Source organism: Sardina pilchardus, chromosome 2 (genome assembly GCF_963854185.1).
Source record: "Sardina pilchardus chromosome 2, fSarPil1.1, whole genome shotgun sequence".
NCBI classification, from domain to species: Eukaryota; Metazoa; Chordata; class Actinopteri; order Clupeiformes; family Clupeidae; genus Sardina; species Sardina pilchardus.
Genome location: NC_084995.1, coordinates 29,667,304 through 29,690,698, shown reverse-complemented (window position 1 = coordinate 29,690,698; position 23,395 = coordinate 29,667,304). Strand labels below are relative to the sequence as shown.

The following is a 23,395-nucleotide window of genomic DNA, read 5'->3' as shown; positions in this document are numbered from 1 at the left end:
GTATAACCACATTATACACACAAGTGTTTTGTGCAAATAAATAACAAAACCAACCACAATTTCTGTCGCCAAAAAAAATGCATTTCATGTTGTTATCAGCGTTAAGTTCTCTGTGGTATGTGAAACCAGTCAGCTATTCATTTAGTGCCCAAGAATGAAGCAAGAATGAAAAAAAAGCTATTTATTGCCTGCACCTGTGTTAAATAAATAAACAGTTAAATAAATTGTGCTAAATGATCGTATAAACCTCAGTTGACATGCTCTTTTGCCTGCCTAGTGTAGAGAATGCCTTTCTCATCAGCCTGGTGGGAGCCAGACCAGAGAAGCACTTCTGGATTGGGTTGTCTAACCAAAGAGACCGTTACATGTTTGAATGGTCCAACTCAAAGCATGTCCCCTACACTCACTGGAATACACGTATGCCAGGTGTGTATGTTTTATTAAAAGATGTGAATGAATGATACAGTATATTAAATCAAGTAAGAAGTAAGATGTAAGATTTTAAGATTTTTTTTTATTTTTTTAAATAGGCCAAAAGCAGGGTTGTGTGGCCATGACGACTGGGGCTTTGGCCGGACTGTGGGATGTGCTTAGCTGCTCCAACAAGGAGAAGTACATCTGCAAGCACCAGGCCGAGGGAGTGGTGACCACCCCGGGCCCACCTACCTCACCCGCTCCCAGCTGTGCAGAGGGATGGGAACCCCTGGGAGTCAGACACTCCTGTTACAAGGTTCAGCACTGCTAGGAACATTTCATGTCAACTACCAGCAGCATTCAGTAAACAAACCCGTGTAACAGACTTTTTCTGTTATCCTTTTTAGTTTTATAATATGGATTACAATGAGGGGAAGACCTGGTTTCAAGCTTTGGATTTCTGCAGATTCATTGGTGGGGATTTGCTCAGTATCCATAATCGTTTCGACAATTTCTTAACTGGAGAAGGGTGAGAACTATCTTCTGTTATTCTTTCAGTCATACGAATGGATATAATGGACCATACTGTAGCAGTGGACATACTGTGAAATCAGGAGAACTCATTTCATAACAATGATTTTTACACTCCATTCCTATGAGTAGCCAACAACAAGAGTCTTTCCTCCTACCCACAACATCACAACTGACAACATCCACAATGTCAGAGACTCCATTCTCAAGTCAAAATGAGTTTTGAGCTCATCACCTTAAAGTTGAAGAACTACACTTTATAACTTTAATTGTTTTACTTGACTGTTTCTATCTCAGATATAATGCTTGGATTGGCTACAGTGCTCAAGATCCCGGTGTTGGCTACACATGGGTTGATGGAACAGCGGTGAGTGAAAAACAACAACTTAATTTTTCAGGTTTTCACACTTGTTACTAGGCCAAGTGTTTTTACACATTACTAGGCCAAGTAAGGGCCTGTTACCATAAAGTGACCATTCATCTCAGATTACTCAGTGGCTAAGCGACCAGATCTAGGAAAGCTGTTTGTTGTTCAAAACTTTTCCATTTGAGAATGATGGATATCTTGCTCTTGGGCACTTTCATTGCTACAGAAAAAAGGGCTGTATTTAGTTAATATGACACACATTGGAGATGATCAGAGGGAGTAAAGACGGTCCTTTTAGGCAAGTCCCTTCACTCTGCGGCCATATTGCAACGCATTTTGGGCACTTACCAGGCATCTATTTTGGGCATCTATTTTTTTATTTATTTTTTGTTCATGAATGGTCTTACCCAAAACAGCACCTATGGAGTTTATCAAGTAGTATGTAGGTGCTCTCATGTCTCATGTGCGACCATCTATGTCCAAGTAGTGTGCAGAAGTGGCAGCCCTGCCAATGTTGTGTGTTATTATTATTATTCATGCTTGTCCATGTGCATGTATAGTTACATGTCATAAATGCTATTCTTGCTGTCACTTTTGCTGCTGTAACAATGCAAATGTCTCTATTGTGAGACAATTAAAGAAAGGATTATCTTATATTATCTTATCTTAAAGAGGAGTTACAGTAGGCTACTTTCTATTTGAATAAATAGTTGTGAATAAAATAACAAAGCTTAATTTGTTCATTTGTAGTCTTCCTATACAAACTGGGAATCTGGACAACCAGATGATAAACATAATATGGAAAAGTGTGCAATGATAGAGTTGCCATCAATGAAATGGGAAGACCGCAACTGTGAAATAACGGACAACTTCATTTGTGAGATACGTAAAGGTAAGGCATTCATTTGATTTTTTTCTGGCTCATTTACTCTGTTATGGGTATTTTCAATCAATGTTAACTAATGGGAAGTCACTCTGAAATCACAGGACCAAACGGAACCAATCTCCAACAACCCATCATACAGGTTTTTTTTTACAGGGCTACTTCCTGTAAATAGGCGCTCTGCAAACAACCAGTCCGCTTTCGTTCCTCAGTGATCCTTGAAGAGCTCAATGAACCAGTGCTCTGAGTCAGGCTCTCTCCATCCTGCCAGTGAGGAGGCATGGTCAGCTGTCACCTCGTCATCATCAGTGTCACCTCAACAGGCCTTTTCTCTTTCCACTGCAGCAAAACCGAAAGCAGTATTTTCCAAGACAGATTTGAAAGGCTATCTAGAAAGTATATACCATCACCATTTCCAAAGGTGTCAGGTGGCTAATAGGTATGGCATCAGAGTTCCAGCTACTCCCTCCGCCCTGTGGCTGGGCTATCCCCTCAGTGGACAGGCTCAATCACTGTCCAAGGCGGCTCTGTGCTCACCAGATGTCTGCGCTCACTGTGCTAGGCTAGTCCCCCGTACACTGTGCTTCCGCAACATGGTGTGAGGGAGGCTCTATCTTGCGTGCCCTTTGCTCTATTCTAATGGAACGTTTCCGAGGTTAAATGTAAGATTTACTTGCATTTGTTGACCAGGGTTACTTGCAGGTGTTAAGTAGGCTTGCAATTAGTGTTTGTGATGGCATTGTGTATTTCAGTAAAATAAGATGTTGAATTTGCTTGCATCGGTTAGCTGGTGTAATTCATTGTTAAATACCTGCCTAATTTGGCACGTTTATACAGTATCTTATTTGAAGATTTTAAACTACACGGCCATAAGCGGCGACATACTGTAGGGGAGGGCAAGGTGTAATTCACACCGCAGTATGCACTGTAAAGGAGCTGGCACTCATAGCTTTCATGTGCCTCCAGAATTGTGCGACTGCTCATGAACCCTCTCCAGGAGAAGCAGCAACACTGAAAAGCACAATAAAACTGCTTATCAAGGAGCTTATTCAAACTATATCCACAAACCAATTAAGAAGACAAACTCCCTCTAGTATCGTATGGAAAAATAAATTCACTCACCGAGAACAGTTCTAGTGGCAAGCATGCATGCGTTCCCTTTGTTTGCTGAGACATGTAAACTTACATCAAAAATGTAGTCTGCTTAGGGTTCACAGAGCACACAAAGTGCATTTTGTGTAACCATGGGCGGAAGCTTGCGAAAGCCTCAAGTGTTATATCTATCTATGTGCACTGGAGGCCTGTATTTTCTGCATCTCCAATTTAAAAAAATTCAACTCAAAGAAAATAACAACAACGCCTGTACTGCCTGAGAAAATTTTACTATTTTCATATAGGCAAGACCATGTTGACATTATTTTATCTTGCTTTTATCGAATCCATCATATCTTTCTCCTTTTAGTGTCATAGTCTGGGTCTGCTTCAGTTAAGCTCAAGAATTTTAAATCAAATTGCTACACGTGGACAGCTATGGCCATCAGAAGAAGCCTACATACACCCTTTGCGTAGGGAATTCCAGTATGTCTCTTCCAGTATGTCAGTGGCAATCACTCTATTGAACAAACAAACTGCAGAATTACATAATGCACAGGCACTAGCATCCACAAGCTGTAGCATTTTTGCACTGTCAATGTGGTCATGCACTGCTTTTTATCCCTGCTCTACGATCTGTTTTACTGTATATGGTTTATATGTTTAATGTTTTGTGTGTTGTACAGTATGCCATGTGGTGGTCTACAAAGTGTTAAGGATGTCCTGCCTCTTAGTCCTGTCCTGCTTTTAATTATGCACCTTCATTACAATCACCTTTAATTACATTTCACAAGTGGCAAACCGCCCCCTGTCTGACCACACCTATACTGTACGTAAGATGGATGGTTGGAGAACAGTGGTTGCATTCACAATTCTACATTTTTGCAAAATGGCCAACCTTAAAAGCCATTGACTGCTATGTGGTGCACTGCAGTTGTCATAATGTTCCCTGTTTTTCTTGCAGGAGTTACCCCAAAGGACCCTGCCAATTTCACCATTCCTGGTAAGAAATAGAATGCTGTAGTCTTTGTATTTCTGATGAATAATTAAAGCAATTTTACTTTGTGAATTTTATAAATATATGTTATTCAGAACACAATGTCACAGAGGATGGATGGATTGAATTCAGTGGTCATCAGTACTACCTTCATGAGGGGTCATATCAGCTTGACTTTCAGGAAGCTCGGAGGTTCTGCAAGAAAGGCCATGGTGACCTTGCTGTAATAGAGACTGAACCAGAGAGGCTGTTTCTCTGGAAACTGGTAGGCTAAAGGCATTAAAGCAATATTTAGAATTCTTTATATTCAGTGAAAATGTCATAATCAGAAGTTTTATTTTCAGTTAGATAACCCTTTGAATGGAATCAAAATGATGCACAGTATTTGCTGAGGTTGTGATATTTTCCTACTACTGTATTGCAGATATCAAGGCTTTGGGGTACATTTTATATTGGAATGACAATTGATACCGATCTCAGTATGCAGTAAGTGAACATAAATAATGCAATGATTAATATTATTAAGGATCATTGCTACAGGGACCATGATTATACCATTAATGTAGCATTTTGGTCAGAAGTTATCAAACAAGATCACCAACAAAAACCAACAACAGCCCAAATGTCTCTGATAAAACCTTTCTAATGGTGTCTTTTGACAATTTTGTTGGTGATTTGTTTGTTGGTGAAGGATTAAAAACAGCATAACTTGACAGATCTTGTATACTGTAGTTGTACCCCCCAAGTTTCCCACCCTGTGAAATGTGGAACTTTCTTGCTCCGAAGGTGGATAGATGATACTGCTGTGATTTATGACCGTTGGAATGAAGACCAACCACCAGATGAAATCAGTGACGAAACCTGTGTGGTAATGGGAATGCCATATGGTAAAATATTAAGCTATGTTGCATAGGCATAATGTCTTAGCAACAGAGGGCATTGCATCAGCTAAAACGCACCAGAAAGTTGGGGCATATTTGAAGTCAACAGGAAGTTGGTTCTCGGCAGGTATAGCAGATGAAAGCGACTTCATCAAGTTTACCTTTTTTCTAGTAATTCAAGAGGTCTAGTAATTGTGCAGTTCTAAGTGATTTCTGAGAGGTAGTGGTGTATAAACAAGCAGCACAGCTTTAAAATGAATACTCACAACTTGCTTGACCCAACTGTGTTTCACTTTAAAGTAAGAAATCAAGTTTGTATCAGAGAACAGAGAATAGATCACACTTCAAGTGAAAAAAAGTTCAGAACTTTCTTTGAATACTTTTTGGCTATACTGTATTACTGGGTAGGCCAGGTATAGCATGGTGTGAGTTAAACCCTGACTTGGCTATATTACTGGCCACGTATGGCATGGTGTGAGCTGAAGTATCCTGACTTGAGCTAGTGTTGTTATTGCAACATCGGCAAGATATATTTTTTGAAAAAGGAATTTTCAGTGGCATTTTTTTTATGTGATAGTCTGTTCCTTATCCAGGTCTCTGGTCTGTTTCTCGCTGTGATGGGAGACATGGGTTCATTTGTGAGCGTCATGAAACTCCTCCTGTAAATGCGACTCTGGCTCCTACTGAGGCCCCTAAGGGAGGCTGTGCCTCTGACTGGACAAAGTACAGAGAATATGTGAGTGATGGGCCTACATATTCTTAAGCTAAATGGACATGCATTTTCCAAAGTGGTATCTGTCAGTGTCTGTCAATAGTAATTGTGCAAATGTGTGCCTATTTAGAAGGAACAGAACAAACATGTTAAGACACTCATAAATTGACCTATAATACAACCTGTTAATATCCAGAATCATTAAAGATATGTTTTCTGCGATGAACAGATAACATCAGCATCAGAGCTTTGAGTGAGACGGTCTTGAAATGTGTTCTGATTGGAATTAACATTAGATATTACTTTTAATGCTTCTGTCATATATGCATATCTGGACATAAGTTAGTTCCCCCTAGCTAACCAGCACATCAGCCTGATTGTAACAGTAGGCTTATATCCATAGACTACACCCTTTGTATTCTAGTTGATTATTGTAAATTAAATTGATTAATCTTCATAACGAGTTCAAGGATATACATGTCTTGCCCTTTTAAAGGATAATCAAATACATACTGTATCTGGGTGTGTGTACTGTAGATCTTATATTCATTTCAACAATCTGGACTACCCAAATTAGCATTATACAGTATATAGTCATTAGAGGGGATGCATCCCCTCTATTGAAATCCGGTCGCTTCTTATTACAGTGCATGGAAATGCACTGTATTGTTATTCCTAGGCTTTTTACAGTGCATGAAAATGCACTGTACTGTTATTCCAAGTCTTCTTATTATAGTGCATGAAAATGCACTATACTGTTATTCCAAGTCTTCTTATTATTACAGTGCATGAAAATGCACTGTACTGTTCTTCCTCGGTCTTCTTCTTCTTCTTCTTATTATTATTCTTCTTCTAACGCACGCAATTCAGCTTCAACCGTTTAACGTAGAAACTTCATTCAAACGTTGTTGCGTAGGTCTTGCTTATGCCATGCCTGCTTTGTATTTTTCAACTTTTATACTTTTATACTTTTTAAACTATTAGTTAAAAACTATTACAATTCCCCCCATAGACTTAACATTGCTCATTATGACATCACGGCAGCAATTAGAATCTTAGGCCAGGTGGCTGGCCACCTGGGCACCAACTGTCAGTTTCTCTGGCTTTAAGCATACAGTCTCTCAGAAGACTACATATCCTGTTAACTGTTTCCTCTGTCCACAACTGTTTCAAAATAAAAGTCCTCACTGCAATAATACACTATTAAATCATTTAACCATTGAAACTACTCAACTATTGAACTGTTCAACCATTCCAACTGTCAGTTATCATCCACTATGCCTCCAGTCAACTACATGAAACCTCCATATACCTAGCAACCAACATAGCAACCATTAAAATTAAGCGTTTATGACCGTTTCCATAGCAACCAACATGATTATACTGCAGTAACTTCTTGTTTCCTGATAGTGGCCACCATGGATACCCTAGCAACAAATGTTTCAAAATAAAAGTCCTCACTAGCTAGTTAGCATAGTTAGCATTGTTAGCATAGTTAGCATTTTTAGCATAACTGCAATAAATCATCAACTAAGTTAGCTAATCAACCTGGTTAGCATTGTTAGCAAATTTAGCATTGTTAGCATAGTTAGCATTTTTAGCATTGCTGCTAGAAATCATTGGTTAAGTTAGCTAATCAACCTGGTTAGCATTGTTAGTAAAGTTAGCATTGCTAGCATAATTAGCATTTTTAGCTTAACTGCTAGAAATCATTAGCTAAGTTAGCTAATCAACATTTTAACATGAATAGAAATCATTAGTTAAGTTAGAACTGGAATGTTTCATCTTTAAACAGTCTACCTTCACACTATCAACTCTCTGTAAACTATGCAACCACCATGTTTACCCTAGCTACACCTTAGTAACCATATCTACATTATCTATCTTTTTCTGCATTTTCATGCACTGGTAATTCCTTGGAATTGCATTTCTAGTTAAACTTCTTCTTCTAACGCAGCCAATTCAGCTTCAACCGTTTAACGTAGAAACTTCATTCAAACGTTGTTGCGTAGGTCTTGCTTATGCCATGCCTGCTTTGTATTTTTCAACTTTGTAACTTTTATACTTTTTAAACTATTAGTTAAAAACTATTACAATTTCCCCCATAGACTTAACATTGCTCATTATGACATCACGGCAGCAATTAGAATCTTAGGCCAGGTGGCCGGCCACCTGGGCACCAACTGTCAGTTTCTCTGGCTTTAAGCATACAGTCTCATAGAAGACTACATATCCTGTTAACTGTTTCCTCTGTCCACAACTGTTTCAAAATAAAAGTCCTCACTGCAATAATACACTATTAAATCATTTAACCATTGAAACTACTCAACTATTGAACTGTTCAACCATTCCAACTGTCAGTTATCATCCACTATGCCTCCAGTCAACTACATGAAACCTCCATGTACCTAGCAACCAACATAGCAACCATTAAAATTAAGCGTTTATGACCGTTTCCATAGCAACCAACATGATTATACTGCAGTAACTTCTTGTTTCCTGATAGTGGCCACCATGGATACCCTAGCAACAAATGTTTCAAAATAAAAGTCCTCACTAGCAAGTTAGCTAGCTAGCATGGTTAGCATAGCTATTATTGTTAGCATAGTTAGCATTTTTAGCATAACTGCAAAAAATCATCAGCTAAGTTAGCTAATCAACCTGGTTAGCATTGTTAGTAAATTTAGCATTGTTAGCATAGTTAGCATTTTTAGCATTGCTGCTAGAAATCATTGGTTAAGTTAGCTAATCAACCTGGTTAGCATTGTTAGTAAAGTTAGCATTGCTAACATAATTAGCATTTTTAGCGTAACTGCTAGAAATCATTAGCTAAGTTAGCTAATCAACATTTTAACATGAATAGAAATCATTACTTCAGTTAGAACTGGAATGTTTCATCTTTAAACAGTCTACCTTCACACTATCAACTCTCTGTAAACTATGCAACCACCATGTTTACCCTAGCTACACCTTAGTAACCATATCTACATTATCTATCTATTTCTGCATTTTCATGCACTGGTAATTCCTTGGAATTGCATTTCTAGTTATTATTAAACTTCTTCTTCTAACGCAGCCAATTCAGCTTCAACCGTTTAACGTAGAAACTTCATTCAAACGTTGTTGCGTAGGTCTTGCTTATGCCATGCCTGCTTTATATTTTTCAACTTTGTAACTTTTATACTTTTTAAACTATTAGTTAAAAACTATTACAATTTCCCCCATAGACTTAACATTGCTCATTATGACATCACGGCAGCAATTAGAATCTTACTCCAGCTGGTCAGCCACCTGGGCACCAACTGTCAGTTTCTCTCAGGCTTTACAATCTCTCTGAAGACTACATATTCTGTTCCCCTGTATCCTCTGCGCACAACAGTATCAAAATAAGTCCTCCTAATTCCATCCAACTTTATATCCATTCATCTTCTTCAAACCATTCACTCATCCACCCATTCTAAACAGTCTGCCTATCAACATATATTAGACGCTCTACATTCAACTTTTAAACAATCTACTCTGTCTCAGGCTGGCTCTCTTAAGACTAGCCAGTTAAATTGATTACACCTGTATCTGTATCCACTACTCTCAGTAGAGAGCTGTGTCTCTCCATTCCACAAGAATATAAGGCACATTCCATCCAACATTCTATCCATTCATCTTCTTCAGACCATTCACTCATCCACCCATTAAACTGTCTATCAACATCTATTAAACAATCTGTCTATCAACATCCATTAAACTCTCTGTCTATCAACATTAATTAGACTATCTACATTCAACTTTTAAATTATTTACTCTGTCTCAGGCTTTAAGAGTACTCTGGCTCTCTTAAGACTAGCCAGTTAAATTGATTACACCTGTGTCAACTACTCTCAGAGAGCTGTATCAGTGTCTCTCTTAACAAGAATATAAGGCACATTCCATCCAACCTTCTATCCACTCATCTTCTTCAGACCATTCACTCATCCACCCATTAAACTGTCAATCAATATCTATTAAACAATCTGCCTATCAACATCCATTAAACATTCTGTCTATCAACATTAATTAGACTATCTACATACAACTTTTAAAGTATTTACTGTGGGTCCCTCTCAAGCAGCGTTTATATGTCCTCCCTCGCTCCTCGATCCTCAATGATCTACATAAAGAAAGATAGAAGAAGGGCTAGACTATCCCATTGTTGCCGTTCCATCATTCTTTATGTAGATCAGTGAGGAGCGAGAGAGGACGCGTAAACGCTATATGAGAGGCACCTTCTGTCTCAGGCTTTAAGCATACAATCTCATTAAGACTACATATCCTGTTTCCTCTGTCCAAAACTGTTTCAAAATAAAATTCCTCACTGCAATAATACACTATTAAATCATTTAACCATTGAAACTACTCAACTATTTAACTGTTCAACCATTCCAACTGTCAGTTATCATCAACTATGCCTCCAGTCAACTACATGAAACCTCCATGTACCTAGCAACCAACATAGCAACCATTGAAATTAAGCGTTTATGACCGTTTCCATAGCAACCAACATGATTATACTGCAGTAACTTCTTGTTTCCTGATAGTGGCCACCATGGATACCCTAGCAACAAATGTTTCAAAATAAAAGTCCTCACTAGCAATTTAGCTAGTTACCATGGTTAGCATAGTTAGCATTGTTAGCATAGTTAGCATTTTTAGCATAACTGCTAGAAATGATTAGCTAAGTTAGCTAATCAACCTGGTTAGCATTGTTAGCAATTTTAGCATTGTTAGCATTTTTAGCATTATTGCTAGAAATCATCAGTTAAGTTAGCTAAACAACCTGGTTAGCCTTGTTACCATAGTTAGCATTGCTAGCATAGTTAGCATTTTTAACATAACTGCTAGAAATCATTAGCTAAGTTAGCTAATCAACCTGGTTAGCACTGTGAGCATAGTTAGCATAGTTAACATTTTTACCATAACTGCATGAAATCAGTAGCTAAGTTAACAATCAACCTGGTTATCATAGTTACCATAGTTATCATTTTAACAGGAATATAAATCATAAGTTAAGTTAGAAGTGGAATGTTTCAGCTTTAAACTGTCTACCTTCACACTATCAACTCTCTGTAAACTATGCAACCACCATGTTTACCCTAGCTACACCTTTGTAACCATATCTACATTATCTATCTATTTTTGCATTTTCATGCACTGGTAATTCCTTGGAATTGCATTTCTAGTTCTTTTTATTATTTTTATTTTTATTATTATTCTTCCAGGCCCTAATTTGACTCTAGCCGCTTATCGTAGGAACTTGGTTCAAACTTTGTCACGTAGCTCTTGCATCAAAGTTTCGGCCTATTACTTTTCATATTTCTACGACTTTTACTTTTTGAAATATTAAATAAAAACTAAACTTAATTTTGCCATAGACTTTACATTGGCTTTGTGACATCATAATTAGCTTTTAAAGAAATAGAATGGAATCAACTTTGCCAGTGTTCTCTCACTGACTTCAGCAACTTCAATGGAACTTCTTCTCTGTGTGTCTCTCCATTGAACTGGATAGCTCACTTGTCATCCCCACTTTCTTTTTCTTCACTTCCTCTCACTTTCTCTATCACTCTCTCTATTTCTCCCAATTTCAATAACTTTTTAAAACTATATTTAAAATAACACTTTTTATAGCAAAGCAACCACTATAATTACTTAGTAACAACCTAGCAACCACTTCCATAAGGACAGCCTGGCAACCACCTTAGCAACCGACATGATTTCCCTAGCAACCAATGTGATTTCCCTAGCAACCAACCTAGTAACCACTTTTTATAGAATAGTAACCACTTAATTTAGCCTAGCAACACCTTAGTAATCACTTTAAGTACCCTAGCATAATTCTTGCAATGACTTTCCATGCACTGGTATTTCCTTCAGGAAATGCTTTTCTAGTTAGAGGGGATGCATCCCCTCTATTGAAATCCGGTCGCTTCTTATTATTACAGTGCATGAAAATGCACTGTACTGTTCTTCCTCGGTCTTCTTCTTCTTCTTCTTATTATTATTCTTCTTCTAACGCAGCCAATTCAGCTTCAACCGTTTAACGTAGAAACTTCATTCAAACGTTGTTGCGTAGGTCTTGCTTATGCCATGCCTGCTTTGTATTTTTCAACTTTGTAACTTTTATACTTTTTAAACTATTAGTTAAAAACTATTACAATTTCCCCCATAGACTTAACATTGCTCATTATGACATCACGGCAGCAATTAGAATCTTAGGCCAGGTGGCCGGCCACCTGGGCACCAACTGTCAGTTTCTCTGGCTTTAAGCATACAGTCTCTCAGAAGACTACACATATCCTGTTAAACTGTTTCCTCTGTCCACAACTGTTTCAAAATAAAAGTCCTCAATGCAATAATACACTATTAAATCATTTAACCATTGAAACTACTCAACTATTGAACTGTTCAACCATTCCAACTGTCAGTTATCATCCACTATGCCTCCAGTCAACTACATGAAACCTCCATGTACCTAGCAACCAACATAGCAACCATTAAAATGAAGTGTTTATGACCGTTTCCATAGCAACCAACATGATTATACTGCAGTAACTTCTTGTTTCTTGATAGTGGCCACCATGGATACCCTAGCAACAAATGTTTCAAAATAAAAGTCCTCACTAGCAAGTTAGCTAGTTAGCATGGTTAGCATAGTTAGCATTGTTAGTATAGGTAGCATTTTTAGCATAACTGCAAAAAATCATCAACTAAGTTAGCTAATCAACCTGGTTAGCATTATTAGCAAATTTAGCATTGTTAGCATAGTTAGCATTATTAGCAAATTTAGCATTGTTAGCATAGTTAGCATTTTTAGCATTACTGCTAGAAATCATCGGTTAAGTTAGCTAATCAACCTGGTTAGCATTGTTAATAAAGTTAGCATTGCTAGCATAATTAGCATTTTTAGCGTAACTGCTAGAAATCATTACCTAAGTTAGTTAATCAACATTTTAACATGAATAGAAATCATTAGTTAAGTTAGAGCTGGAATGTTTCATCTTTAAACTGTCTACCTTCACACTATCAACTCTCTGTAAACTATGCAACCACCATGTTTACCCTATCTACACCTAAGTAACCAATCTACATTATCTATCTATTTTTGCATTTTCATGCACTGGTAATTCCTTGGAATTGCATTTCTAGTTACAGTGCATGGAAATGCACTGTATTGTTATTCCTAGGCTTTTTCTTTTTATTATTACAGTGCATGGAAATGCACTGTATTGATATTCCTTCGTTTTTTCTTTTTATTTTTATTTTTATTATTATTCTTCCAGGCCCTAATTTGACTCTAACCGCTTATCGTAGGAACTTGGTTCAAACTTTGTCACATAGCTCTTGCATCAAATTTTCAGTCTATTACTTTTCATATTTCTATGACTTTTACTTTTTGAGATATGAAATAAAAACTAAACTTAATTTTGCCATAGACTTAACATTGGCTTTGTGACATCATAATTAGCTTTTAAAGAAATAGAATGGAATCAACTTTGCCAGTGTTCTCTCACTGACTTCAGCAACTTCAATGGAACTTCTTCTCTGTGTGTCTCTCCATTGAACTGTATAGCTCACTTGTCATCCCCACTTTCTTTCACTTCTTTTTCTTCACTTCCTCTCACTTTCTCTATCACTCTCTCTATTTCTTCCAATCTCAATAACTTTTTAAAACTATATTAAAATAACACTTTTTATAGCAAAGCAACCACTATAATTACTTAGTAACAACCTAGCAACTACTTCCATAATGACACCCTGGCAACCACCTTAGCAACCAATGTGTTTTCCCTAGCAACCAACCTAGTAACTACTTTTTATAGAATAGTAATTAGCCTAGCAACACCATAGTAATCACTTTAAGTACCCTAGCATAATCTTAGCAATGACTTTCCATGCACTGGTATTTCCTTCAGGAAATGCTTTTCTAGTTTTTATTATTATTATTCTTCCAGGCCCTAATTTGACTTGAACCGCTTATCGTAGGAACTTGGTTCAAACTTTGTCACATAGCTCTTGCATCAAATTTTCAGTCTATTACTTTTCATATTTCTACGACTTTTACTTTTTGAGATATTGAATAAAAACTAAACTTAATTTTGCCATAGACTTAACATTGGCTTTGTGACATCATAATTAGCTTTTAAAGAAATAGAATGGAATCCACTTTGCCGGTGTTCTCTCACTGACTTCAGCAACTTCAATGAAACTTTTTCTCTGTGTGTCCTTCCATTGAACTGGATAGCTCACTTGTCATCCCCACTTTCTTTCACTTCTTTTTCTTCACTTCCTCTCACTTTCTCTATCACTCTCTCTATTTCTCCAATTTCAATAACTTTTTAAAACTATATTTAAAATAACACTTTTTATAGCAAAGCAACCACTATAATTACTTAGTAACAACCTAGCATCCACTTCCATAATTACACCCTGGCAACCGCCTTAGCAACCCATTTGATTTCCTTAGCAACCAACCTAGTAACCACTTTTTATAGAATAGTAACCACTTTAATTAGCCTAGCAACACCTTAGTAATAACTTTAAGTAGCCTACCCTAGCATAATCCTTGCAATGACTTTCCATGCACTGGTATTTCCTTCAGGAAATGCTTTTCTAGTTATTATTATTATTCTTTTTACCTTTTTGTGCGCGCTATTCAGCCCGAACCGCTTAACGTACAAACTTTGTTGAAACACCGTTCCGTAGATCTTCCAAATATCTACTAGACAATCTATTTGACATTTTTGAGAAGTTTATACTTTTTGAGATATTTGTAATTAAAAGTGTATTTTTCCCCCATAGACTTTAATGGAGAATGTGATGTCATAATGGGCCAGAACTCTCAGTTCCCAGTCTAGTTAGAACACTGCCCTGTGAATCCAACTGTCACTTTAATCAAAGATTCTAGAACAGAGTTCCACTTTAGAATGTTTGGCTTTAAGCATCTCTCTTTCTCTCCCTGAACTACACATCCTATTGAAGTGTTTCCTGTGTGTCAAAATAAAAGTCTACCCAACAGATTGCATCCCCTCGTGTAATTCCTCGGGAATTGCATTTCTAGTTACAGTGCATGGAAATGCACTGTATTGTTATTCCTAGGCTTTTTCTTTTTATTATTTTTATTTTTATTATTATTCTTCCAGGCCCTAATTTGACTTGAACCGCTTATCGTAGGAACTTGGTTCAAACTTTGTCACGTAGCTCTTGCATCAAAGTTTCGGCCTATTACTTTTCATACTTCTACGACTTTTACTTTTTGAAATATTAAATAAAAACTAAACTTAATTTTGCCATAGACTTAACATTGGCTTTGTGACATCATAATTAGCTTTTAAAGAAATAGAATGGAATCAACTTTGCCAGTGTTCTCTCACTGATTTCAGCAACTTCAATGGAACTTCTTCTCTGTGTGTCTCTTCATTGAACTGGATAGCTCACTTGTCATCCCCACTTTCTTTCACTTCTTTTTCTTCACTTCCTCTCACTTTCTCTATCACTCTCTCTATTTCTCCCGATTTTGATAACTTTTCAAAACTATATTTAAAATAACACTTTTTATAGCAAAGCAACCACTATAATTACTTAGTAACAACCTAGCGACCACTTCCATAATGACAACCTGGCAACCACCTTAGCAACCAATGTGATTTCCCTAGCAACCAACGTGATTTCCCTAGCAACCAACCTAGTAACCACTTTTTATAGAATAGTAACCACTTTATTTAGCCTAGCAACACCTTAGTAATCACTTTAAGTACCCTAGCATAATCCTTGCAATGACTTTCCATGCACTGGTATTTCCTTCAGGAAATGCTTTTCTAGTTATTATTATTATTCTTTTTACCTTTTTGTGCGCGCTATTCAGCCCGAACCGCTTAACGTACAAACTTGGTTGAAACACCGTTCTGTAGATCTTCCAAATATCTACTAGACAATCTATTTGACATTTTTGAGAAGTTTATACTTTTTGAGATATTTGTAATTAAAAGTGTATTTTTCCCCCATAGACTTTAATGGAGAATGTGATGTCATAATGAGCCAGAACTCTCAGTTCCCAGTCTAGTTAGAACACTGCCCTGTGAATCCAACTGTCACTTTTAATCAAAGATTCTAGAACAGAAAGATTCTAGAACAGAGTTCCACTTTAGAATGTTTGGCTTTAAGCATCTCTCTCTCTCCCTGAACTACACATCCTATTGAAGTGTTTCCTGTGTGTCAAAATAAAAGTCTACCCAACAGATTGCATCCCCTCGTGTAATTCCTCGGGAATTGCATTTCTAGTTATTTATCAAATCGGGTTTGTTTTAACCTAAGTAACCTATGTTGATAATAATATTCTTCCCTCATTTACAAGCCATGTTATAACACTTTGTATGGGATGGGTCATCTCATAATCTGGGATATAAGCAGAAATGAGTCCCAAACAGCATGGAGAGTTACTGAGTCCCAAACAGTCTCGTCATGGGGGAAATGTTTCCGCTCTCTACAGGAATCCATCAAGCTACAGTACATGGAAAAAATGCCTTTTAATAGTAGTGCATGGGTACTAATTTAGATAGTAACCTACAGTAGATGTAGGCCTACCGCAGAGTGATACAAAATACCGTATGACCGCCACCCAGTCCTGCCAATTCTCTGGGCAAAATCTTAATGCTGATTTAATACCGTGGGCAAGATCGGAAACGCAAATATTGGTGGTTAGCTTAATGTTCGGACATGCCACATGATAGCATGGTGATAATATAGCTTTAGTTTATGTACAAGACACTGCTCAGTCTCCCGGAAATAAATGAGCGTCTGGAAGAGACTTTCGTGCCCGTACAGTAGCCTATTGGCCTGATTTGTTTGTTTTTGTTCATGTCAGTGGCTAGAGCTGACAGAGGAGGTAACAGTTCATTTTCACATTCACGACATAACACAAACACATATGGACCTAACAAATAAAATAAAAATACAACTAAAAACGGTTTTGTGTGGCAGGGCACCTTTAAATCAGGGCTTTATGTCTTCCTCTGACATACTGTATACTGTATTTACTTCTCTCTCAGTGCTACAAGACTGAATTTGCTTCAAAAACCTGGAGAGAGGCTCAGCTGGTCTGTAAAGCAGAGGGTGGAAATCTGGTATCTATAAGAAGGAAAGAGGAACAAGGTATTGTCCCTGAAATACAGTATATTTAGCTGTCCATCTGGTCCATTCTGTAATTTGTGATACTATAGTGCAATGCCCATTCAGAACATGCATGTTCCTGTAGAAACCCCATTGTCCAATCTCTAAAATAGGATGATAGTAGGAAAAACATAATTCCATTTACTGTAAGCATTCAATAATCCTTGATAAGCGTGCCACAACAGGCCTAACAGTAACAGCTGTGAGTAGATATCTTGTTGCTTAAGAACAAATCCCACATAGGAAAACATTGGGCAATGTCAGAATCCTTGTGAAAACTGTGCGAGTGGCTTTTAAGAGTGGTCGATAAGGGCACATATGCCTGCGACTAGCAGATGGCTTTGATTCAGTAGATTCTAGAAGTATTTTTTCACTCTCATTCTTTCCTTTCAGCCTTTCTGACTACTTTGATGTTGAATGCTCCTGGAGATTTGTGGATTGGGCTGAAGTCTTCCTTCTCATCAACAAGCATTTTTTGGACAGACGGAAGATCTGTGCCTTTTACAAACTTTGACCGCAAAAAGAGAGACTATCCAGAGATATTTCCATCTTGGAATCGTATTGATGGGGTAACTGTTTATCAATATTATCATATAATAATTTGCTTTTTGAAATAAATCAATTCCCACAAAATAAATCAACACACAAAATGATTTTTGCCACCAAGATTTGGTAGATACACCAATTACCAATACCATTTAGATCAAATTAGCCACCTAGAACTTTCAAATGCAAACACAATAATGCACATTCTGAATGTCATTGTCATGTTTAAATGGCCTTTTGATTTTCATCAGAATGTGTGCTATAGGATGATACTTTCCCCCAGTGCTATGACTGGGCACTGGAGGCCAGCACTTTGCAATGACACCAACGGATACATCTGCAAAAGAGCCACTGGTGAGCATTAAGATGTCAAAATGTGTTTGTAAAGTAGGGTTCAGACCAAAGATTCCCGACGAGACGAGCCGAGCCGCGACGCGACGTTTTAAAAACCTTGCGACTGCGACTCAACATGTTTAATGCTCTGCGACGGCTTGCGACAGCTTGCAACTACGTGCAACTTCTAATTCACACCACTGCAACTCCATCTCGTCGCGTGGGGAATCTTTGGTGTGAATTGGGCATTTTATGTCTTGTGTGCCCTGGGTGTAAACCAAAGATCATAGAACGCTCTAGAATCTTTAGTGTGAACTGGGTTGTGCTTACTAGAGGCAGAGCGGGTTAAAGTGGATAGTAATGAAGGATCTTTGCTAGAGGGTCTAGTCTAGTGTGGGTAGATTTAGGAATGCACAGGACAGTTGTACTCCATGCGCAAGTCCCCTTATCACAAGCATAAGAAGTAACACATTTTTGTACTGAACAGGGTGATAAGGACAATAACTGTAACCACTCTCTGTACACTCTCTCTCTGTTTTATAGAGAGCGACATTATCCCACAGACGACAGTGCTGCCCCAATCATACATCAAGTTTGGGAACGACTCCTTCAAGGTGGAGCTAACCAATCTGACCTGGTGGGAGGCCAAGGAGAGGTGTGAGGCAGATCATGGAGCCCAGCTGGCCAGCATTCGGGACAGCATCACGCAAGCCTACATAGAACTGCAAATCCACAAACTCAAGCAGCCCATGTGGATTGGCCTCAACAAAAATATGGTACAACTAATGTTTGTGTTGACAGGCAGACAGTGTACAATACCTACCTATTTTTAACAAATGTTTTTCTATTTCTCTTGTGCAAATCATTCTTTTTGAACCATCAGACAGGTGGTTACTTTAGATGGATAGATGGTTGGTCACTGAATATGGTAAGCTGGAACAGGCAAGAGCCCCGAGGCCATTTTTCCTGTGGGTTTGTGGACATAGAAGGATACTGGAGTACTGGCCCTTGTAATCAGTCCCTTCCAAGTGTATGCAAAAAGTCAACGGGTAAGATCTGGCCAACCTATTCAATACATGTACCCATTTGAAGGCTCTATGGCTCAATGTAGCATGATTGCGTAATGTGTTGTACTGTAGATGATGTATTATAAATCTAACTTTACCATGATAGACATTGCACCAACTCCTGATACCCAATACCCTGGAGTGTGCCAAGAGTCTTCTGAGGATGAAATATGGTCTCCTTTTCGGGGCTATTGCTATACAATCGTCCATGACCTGCATATGGCAGGTCAAGCCTTACTATCATGCAAAGAGAGAGGTAAGTCACATGTCATAAAGCAATCACAGAATCACCAGATCATATGAGGAGGTATGTCATAAAGCAATCACAGAATTAACCAGATGGGTCAGGTCCCTATGACAAAAATCACCAGATCATACTGTATATGAGGACTGGGATTAGCCTAGAATTCTAGACGCACCCTAGCGGCAAAAAATATTTTTTGCCTAGCAGGATGGTCTAGGGTCGCACCGTTAAGGCCAAGCCTGCGTTCGACACCAAGTCAGCCTGTCCAATCAGAACGCTTTAACTGTGTACGGAGTCCTTGAGCCCATCTTAGCTCACCTTCGGCTTCCGATATTGACGCCAGGGGGCTAGCCCATGCGTTCTCGTTCAACGAGTTGGGTGTGAGACTGTGTTGCAACAACCATAGAGAACAACGAAAGATGGATGAGGCTAACGAAGCGCGCTCGTTTGAATCGGCTTTGGAAGAGTTAGACTTGGGCTTTTCTTTGAAGGTTGAGCAGAAAGAAGCACTGAAGTCATTTGTTTTAAAGAAGGATGTGTTTGCCATTTTGCCAACCTACTACAATTGGTCACAAGTGCTGGCCTATTACTTGCAGAGTAGTTTGAAAGACACCAGTTCATCCCACCCACAGGCTTCAGCTCTGTGAATGGCTCCAGACTGTACATTTCTGTATAGTTTGGCTTACCAGGCTAGACTGGGATTACAATACCCCCAATCCTCCTAGTGGTTGGGACATGTCATGACAATGTCATCTCAATTTCAATTTCAATTTCAATTTCAATTTCAATTTGATTTCACTTATAGAGCGCCAAAACATGACACGTCTCATGGCGCTTTACAGAGTGTTAAAACAAACAGAGAGAGCCCATGAGTAACAGGGGCGAGGAAAAACTCCCTAGAATTGAAGGTACATTTAGGAAGAAACCTCGACTCAAGGGCCCAACATCTGCCTAGGGTCAATTATAGTACAGTAAGGTCATTTTTAGTGTCAGAAAGTTCAAATAGTCCAGTGTAGGGTATAAATTGTCCATTGGGATTAGGAATTATCTTAAGGAAAGTAATGGATCGCTAGGATACGTGGGCCAGGAATCCGGGCAAGGGAATAGCAACAGGCGATGGTAGAGCAGTCATAGTTATGGGACTTCAGGTCTGATGATGCGGGCCAGGCACAAGGATAGCTGATGACTGGTAGTGGTTTACTTCACAGGTAAGGTATGGGGGAAGAAAGAGAGATATACAGTATTATGTGTTAGTATCTCTTCAATTTAATGCTTTTTAAAAAGCGATAGATTCTGTGGCTTGACTCAGTGGCTTAGTTTAGTTTTAGTATGGTAAGGTTGCTGATGTGGACATGTTTTATTTGACAGGCGGATCTCTGCTCAGCATTGAGGATCCTGAGGAAGCCAAGTTTATAAACGGCTTGCTGGAGATGATACAAGACACGTATGAGTCTGTCTGGATTGGCCTTGTCAAAAACTTAAAAGGTAATTATTATCATAGGTTAATGGACAATGTACTGGACCTTGTCAATGAAAGCCAGATATACATCTTCATAAATGATTCAATACGTTTTGCACTTCAGGTCAGTGGCAGTGGATGGATAACACTGTTTTGGACTATACCAACTGGGCAGACGATGTGGACTTTGCAGAAGAAGACAATAACTATGCTATGATCTTAACATCAGACTTCAAATGGAGAAATGCATGGTTATACAAGCACATACCATACATCTGTAAATCTGCCAAAGGCATGCAACATCAACTTTATTTTCAGTTATTATAGTGTGAATAATATAGATTTAATATTAGAATAACAAACAGAAATTGACCAGCCCAAAATATATACATAACCAGACCTTCCAGCAGAGGTTACTTCTTACTAACATGACTTGAATGTTTTTCTTTTCCAGTCCCTATTTCTGCTAGCTCCACAGCAAGTAAGTAGATGACAGTATTAACACTACACTACAGCACTAACACTACGTCATTGTTGTGCTGTCTAGGTGATCAGAGAGGCATTCAGCTGACACAAAGATTGATACCATTTATTTAACCCTGTCAAATAGACTTCATATAACCATCATCAAATATAAATGTAATGTAGGCCTACAGTGGTATTTAAACCAACCAACTGATCTCATTTCACTTATTGTCTCATCAGTAACATTTATGTATACAGTGGTGGAACAGAAATGGACAGGGGTATGATTTGAATGAAACACAACGACAGGGCAGGTACTGGTATTTGATCATGTAAAGATGACGCAGGACAGGCCCCTTGTGCGTGAGCTGATGGTCAGGGAAGAGGGACATGTCTGGGGAACACGGCAGTGGTGGAGCAGGTGCCTGAGGCAGGAGAACCAACGCTCAAGCTGGGCCTAAGGGACTACAAGGTGTCCCTCATCTGCTTTGATTAGTCGCTAGGACAGATAAATGGAATGGTAGCATGTACGGCAAGCACAGACCTACCTAGTCTAAATCCTTCTGTGCTGGGGTTGGAGATTAAAGGTTGCTGGCCATAACATGTTGTAGCCTCGTTGTAGTGCCCGGCCTTGACCTTGAAGTTGACGTGATTGTGTGTTATCTTTATCTTTATTTCTTTGGCTTATTTCTGGTTTCAAAAACCCAAAAAGTAACAATGGCCAGGTCAAGGCTTTGATGCTCAGGGAATTCAAATAATGTCAAAATAATACTAAAATAATAATAATGTAAATGCTGACAGATGTACGTCCAAAGCACACATGTGCTCTCATGCATAATTGTAATTTGTTACTCATAATTAGTTCTTTTTTTTTTTTTTTTTAGAGCCCGGTCTTCAAGATGCTCATCGCAGTTTTGCCGTGGTTGGGCTTGTGGTCATTATTGCCGTGATCCTTTTGCTGGGAATTGCGGCCTATATGTACTACAAAGGGTATAAACCAACTCTCCCCAGTCGTCCTAACTTTGACAACTCACTATACTTTGAGGTGCCAAAATCAACAGATCCAGATAACACAAATTTAATACATGATGTTGAATTAGAATAGAATGTGTACTAGGAGACCGATGTAACAATCCAATTTTTTCTGTGGAAATGAATATTATATTACCTCTTTTATTTTAACAAAATATGATAGGTCAACATGTTTTTCAACTTTTGGGTCATTGCTTGGCTACCTCACTTATAACTAAATTAGGGAGCAAGCTATTTAGCTAACTGTAAAACATCATCAGGCCACATAAAGGCCTATTCAATCAATGTCCACCAATAGATACCCATGTTTTGGAGGTGAAAAAAGGCTGTCAGTGTAGACACCTGTGTAGCCTGACAGTTATTATTAACTGCTAGCAAAAATGTATCTAAGTAAGCTTGTTATGATTTTATATACAAAATGAAAGAATCAGCTGATACTTTATTTCGATTTGTACAATTTTTTTGATTTTGTACAAGTAAAGCCATACAAAACCTTGCTCATAGCTCATGGCATGTGGAATGCATTTACTCTTCCCCAAATCTGGGGTATCTGTCCTCTGCTTTACTTAAATTAACAGTAGCTCCTGTGAATATCAAGTTTTAACCTTGTTAAAATGTCCATATGGTGTCTGCTATGTTTTACAAGATATATCATAAACGGAATAAACAGTCAATGTCATGGCTGATCATTTCTGCTTCATACCTACGGACGACCAATTAAAGCCTCAGATGCGAATACAAATTGCAATCCATATCACATTGTCATAGGGATCCTGATCCGATACGGTCTTTGGGCTGGGACAATGCTTCATAAAGATATAGTTGAGCTAAGAGATGTCAGCTGGAGCAGCCAGTAGCAGGTAAATAGTGGGGTGAGATGGCCAGGCCGGATGAATCCCTGTTCACAAAGGTGTAAAATTACATTGAAGCCATTTGAAGGACATGAAGGGATTCTGAAATCAATAAGTAAATAAATAATACATATTTTTGGGAACAAAGAAGAGGTGTAAGGGTGCAATAAACTGCTGGAATGTGTTAATATTGTGAAGAAAATCTCAGCCCAACAAATAATCTAGTGCTGAGCCACAAATCTGTCTGTAGCCACACCTCCCTTGGTTATCCTTGAATCACATCATGGTGCTTTGTTGAGTATAAATCAGCTAGAGTCAAAAA

The 23,395-nt window shown here is 38.3% G+C and overlaps 1 protein-coding gene across 1 annotated transcript in view; it reads left to right on the top strand.

Moving 5' to 3' along the window:
- Positions 1–22,886, top strand: part of LOC134099069 (macrophage mannose receptor 1-like) — a 39,694-nt gene extending 16,808 nt beyond the window's left edge. Inside the window, exons 13-32 of the mRNA XM_062551774.1 lie at positions 278–426; positions 531–730; positions 822–943; positions 1,243–1,312; positions 2,063–2,204; positions 4,252–4,290; positions 4,380–4,549; positions 4,709–4,770; positions 5,071–5,171; positions 5,759–5,901; positions 16,956–17,058; positions 17,470–17,645; positions 17,874–17,976; positions 18,499–18,731; positions 18,839–19,004; positions 19,129–19,278; positions 20,635–20,751; positions 20,850–21,017; positions 21,180–21,206; positions 22,075–22,886. Coding sequence (XP_062407758.1) covers positions 278–426; positions 531–730; positions 822–943; positions 1,243–1,312; positions 2,063–2,204; positions 4,252–4,290; positions 4,380–4,549; positions 4,709–4,770; positions 5,071–5,171; positions 5,759–5,901; positions 16,956–17,058; positions 17,470–17,645; positions 17,874–17,976; positions 18,499–18,731; positions 18,839–19,004; positions 19,129–19,278; positions 20,635–20,751; positions 20,850–21,017; positions 21,180–21,206; positions 22,075–22,295 — 2,662 coding nt within the window. The 3' untranslated portion in view covers positions 22,296–22,886. The remainder of the gene's footprint in view (positions 1–277; positions 427–530; positions 731–821; positions 944–1,242; positions 1,313–2,062; positions 2,205–4,251; positions 4,291–4,379; positions 4,550–4,708; positions 4,771–5,070; positions 5,172–5,758; positions 5,902–16,955; positions 17,059–17,469; positions 17,646–17,873; positions 17,977–18,498; positions 18,732–18,838; positions 19,005–19,128; positions 19,279–20,634; positions 20,752–20,849; positions 21,018–21,179; positions 21,207–22,074) is intronic.
- The last annotated feature ends 509 nt before the right edge of the window (positions 22,887–23,395 follow it).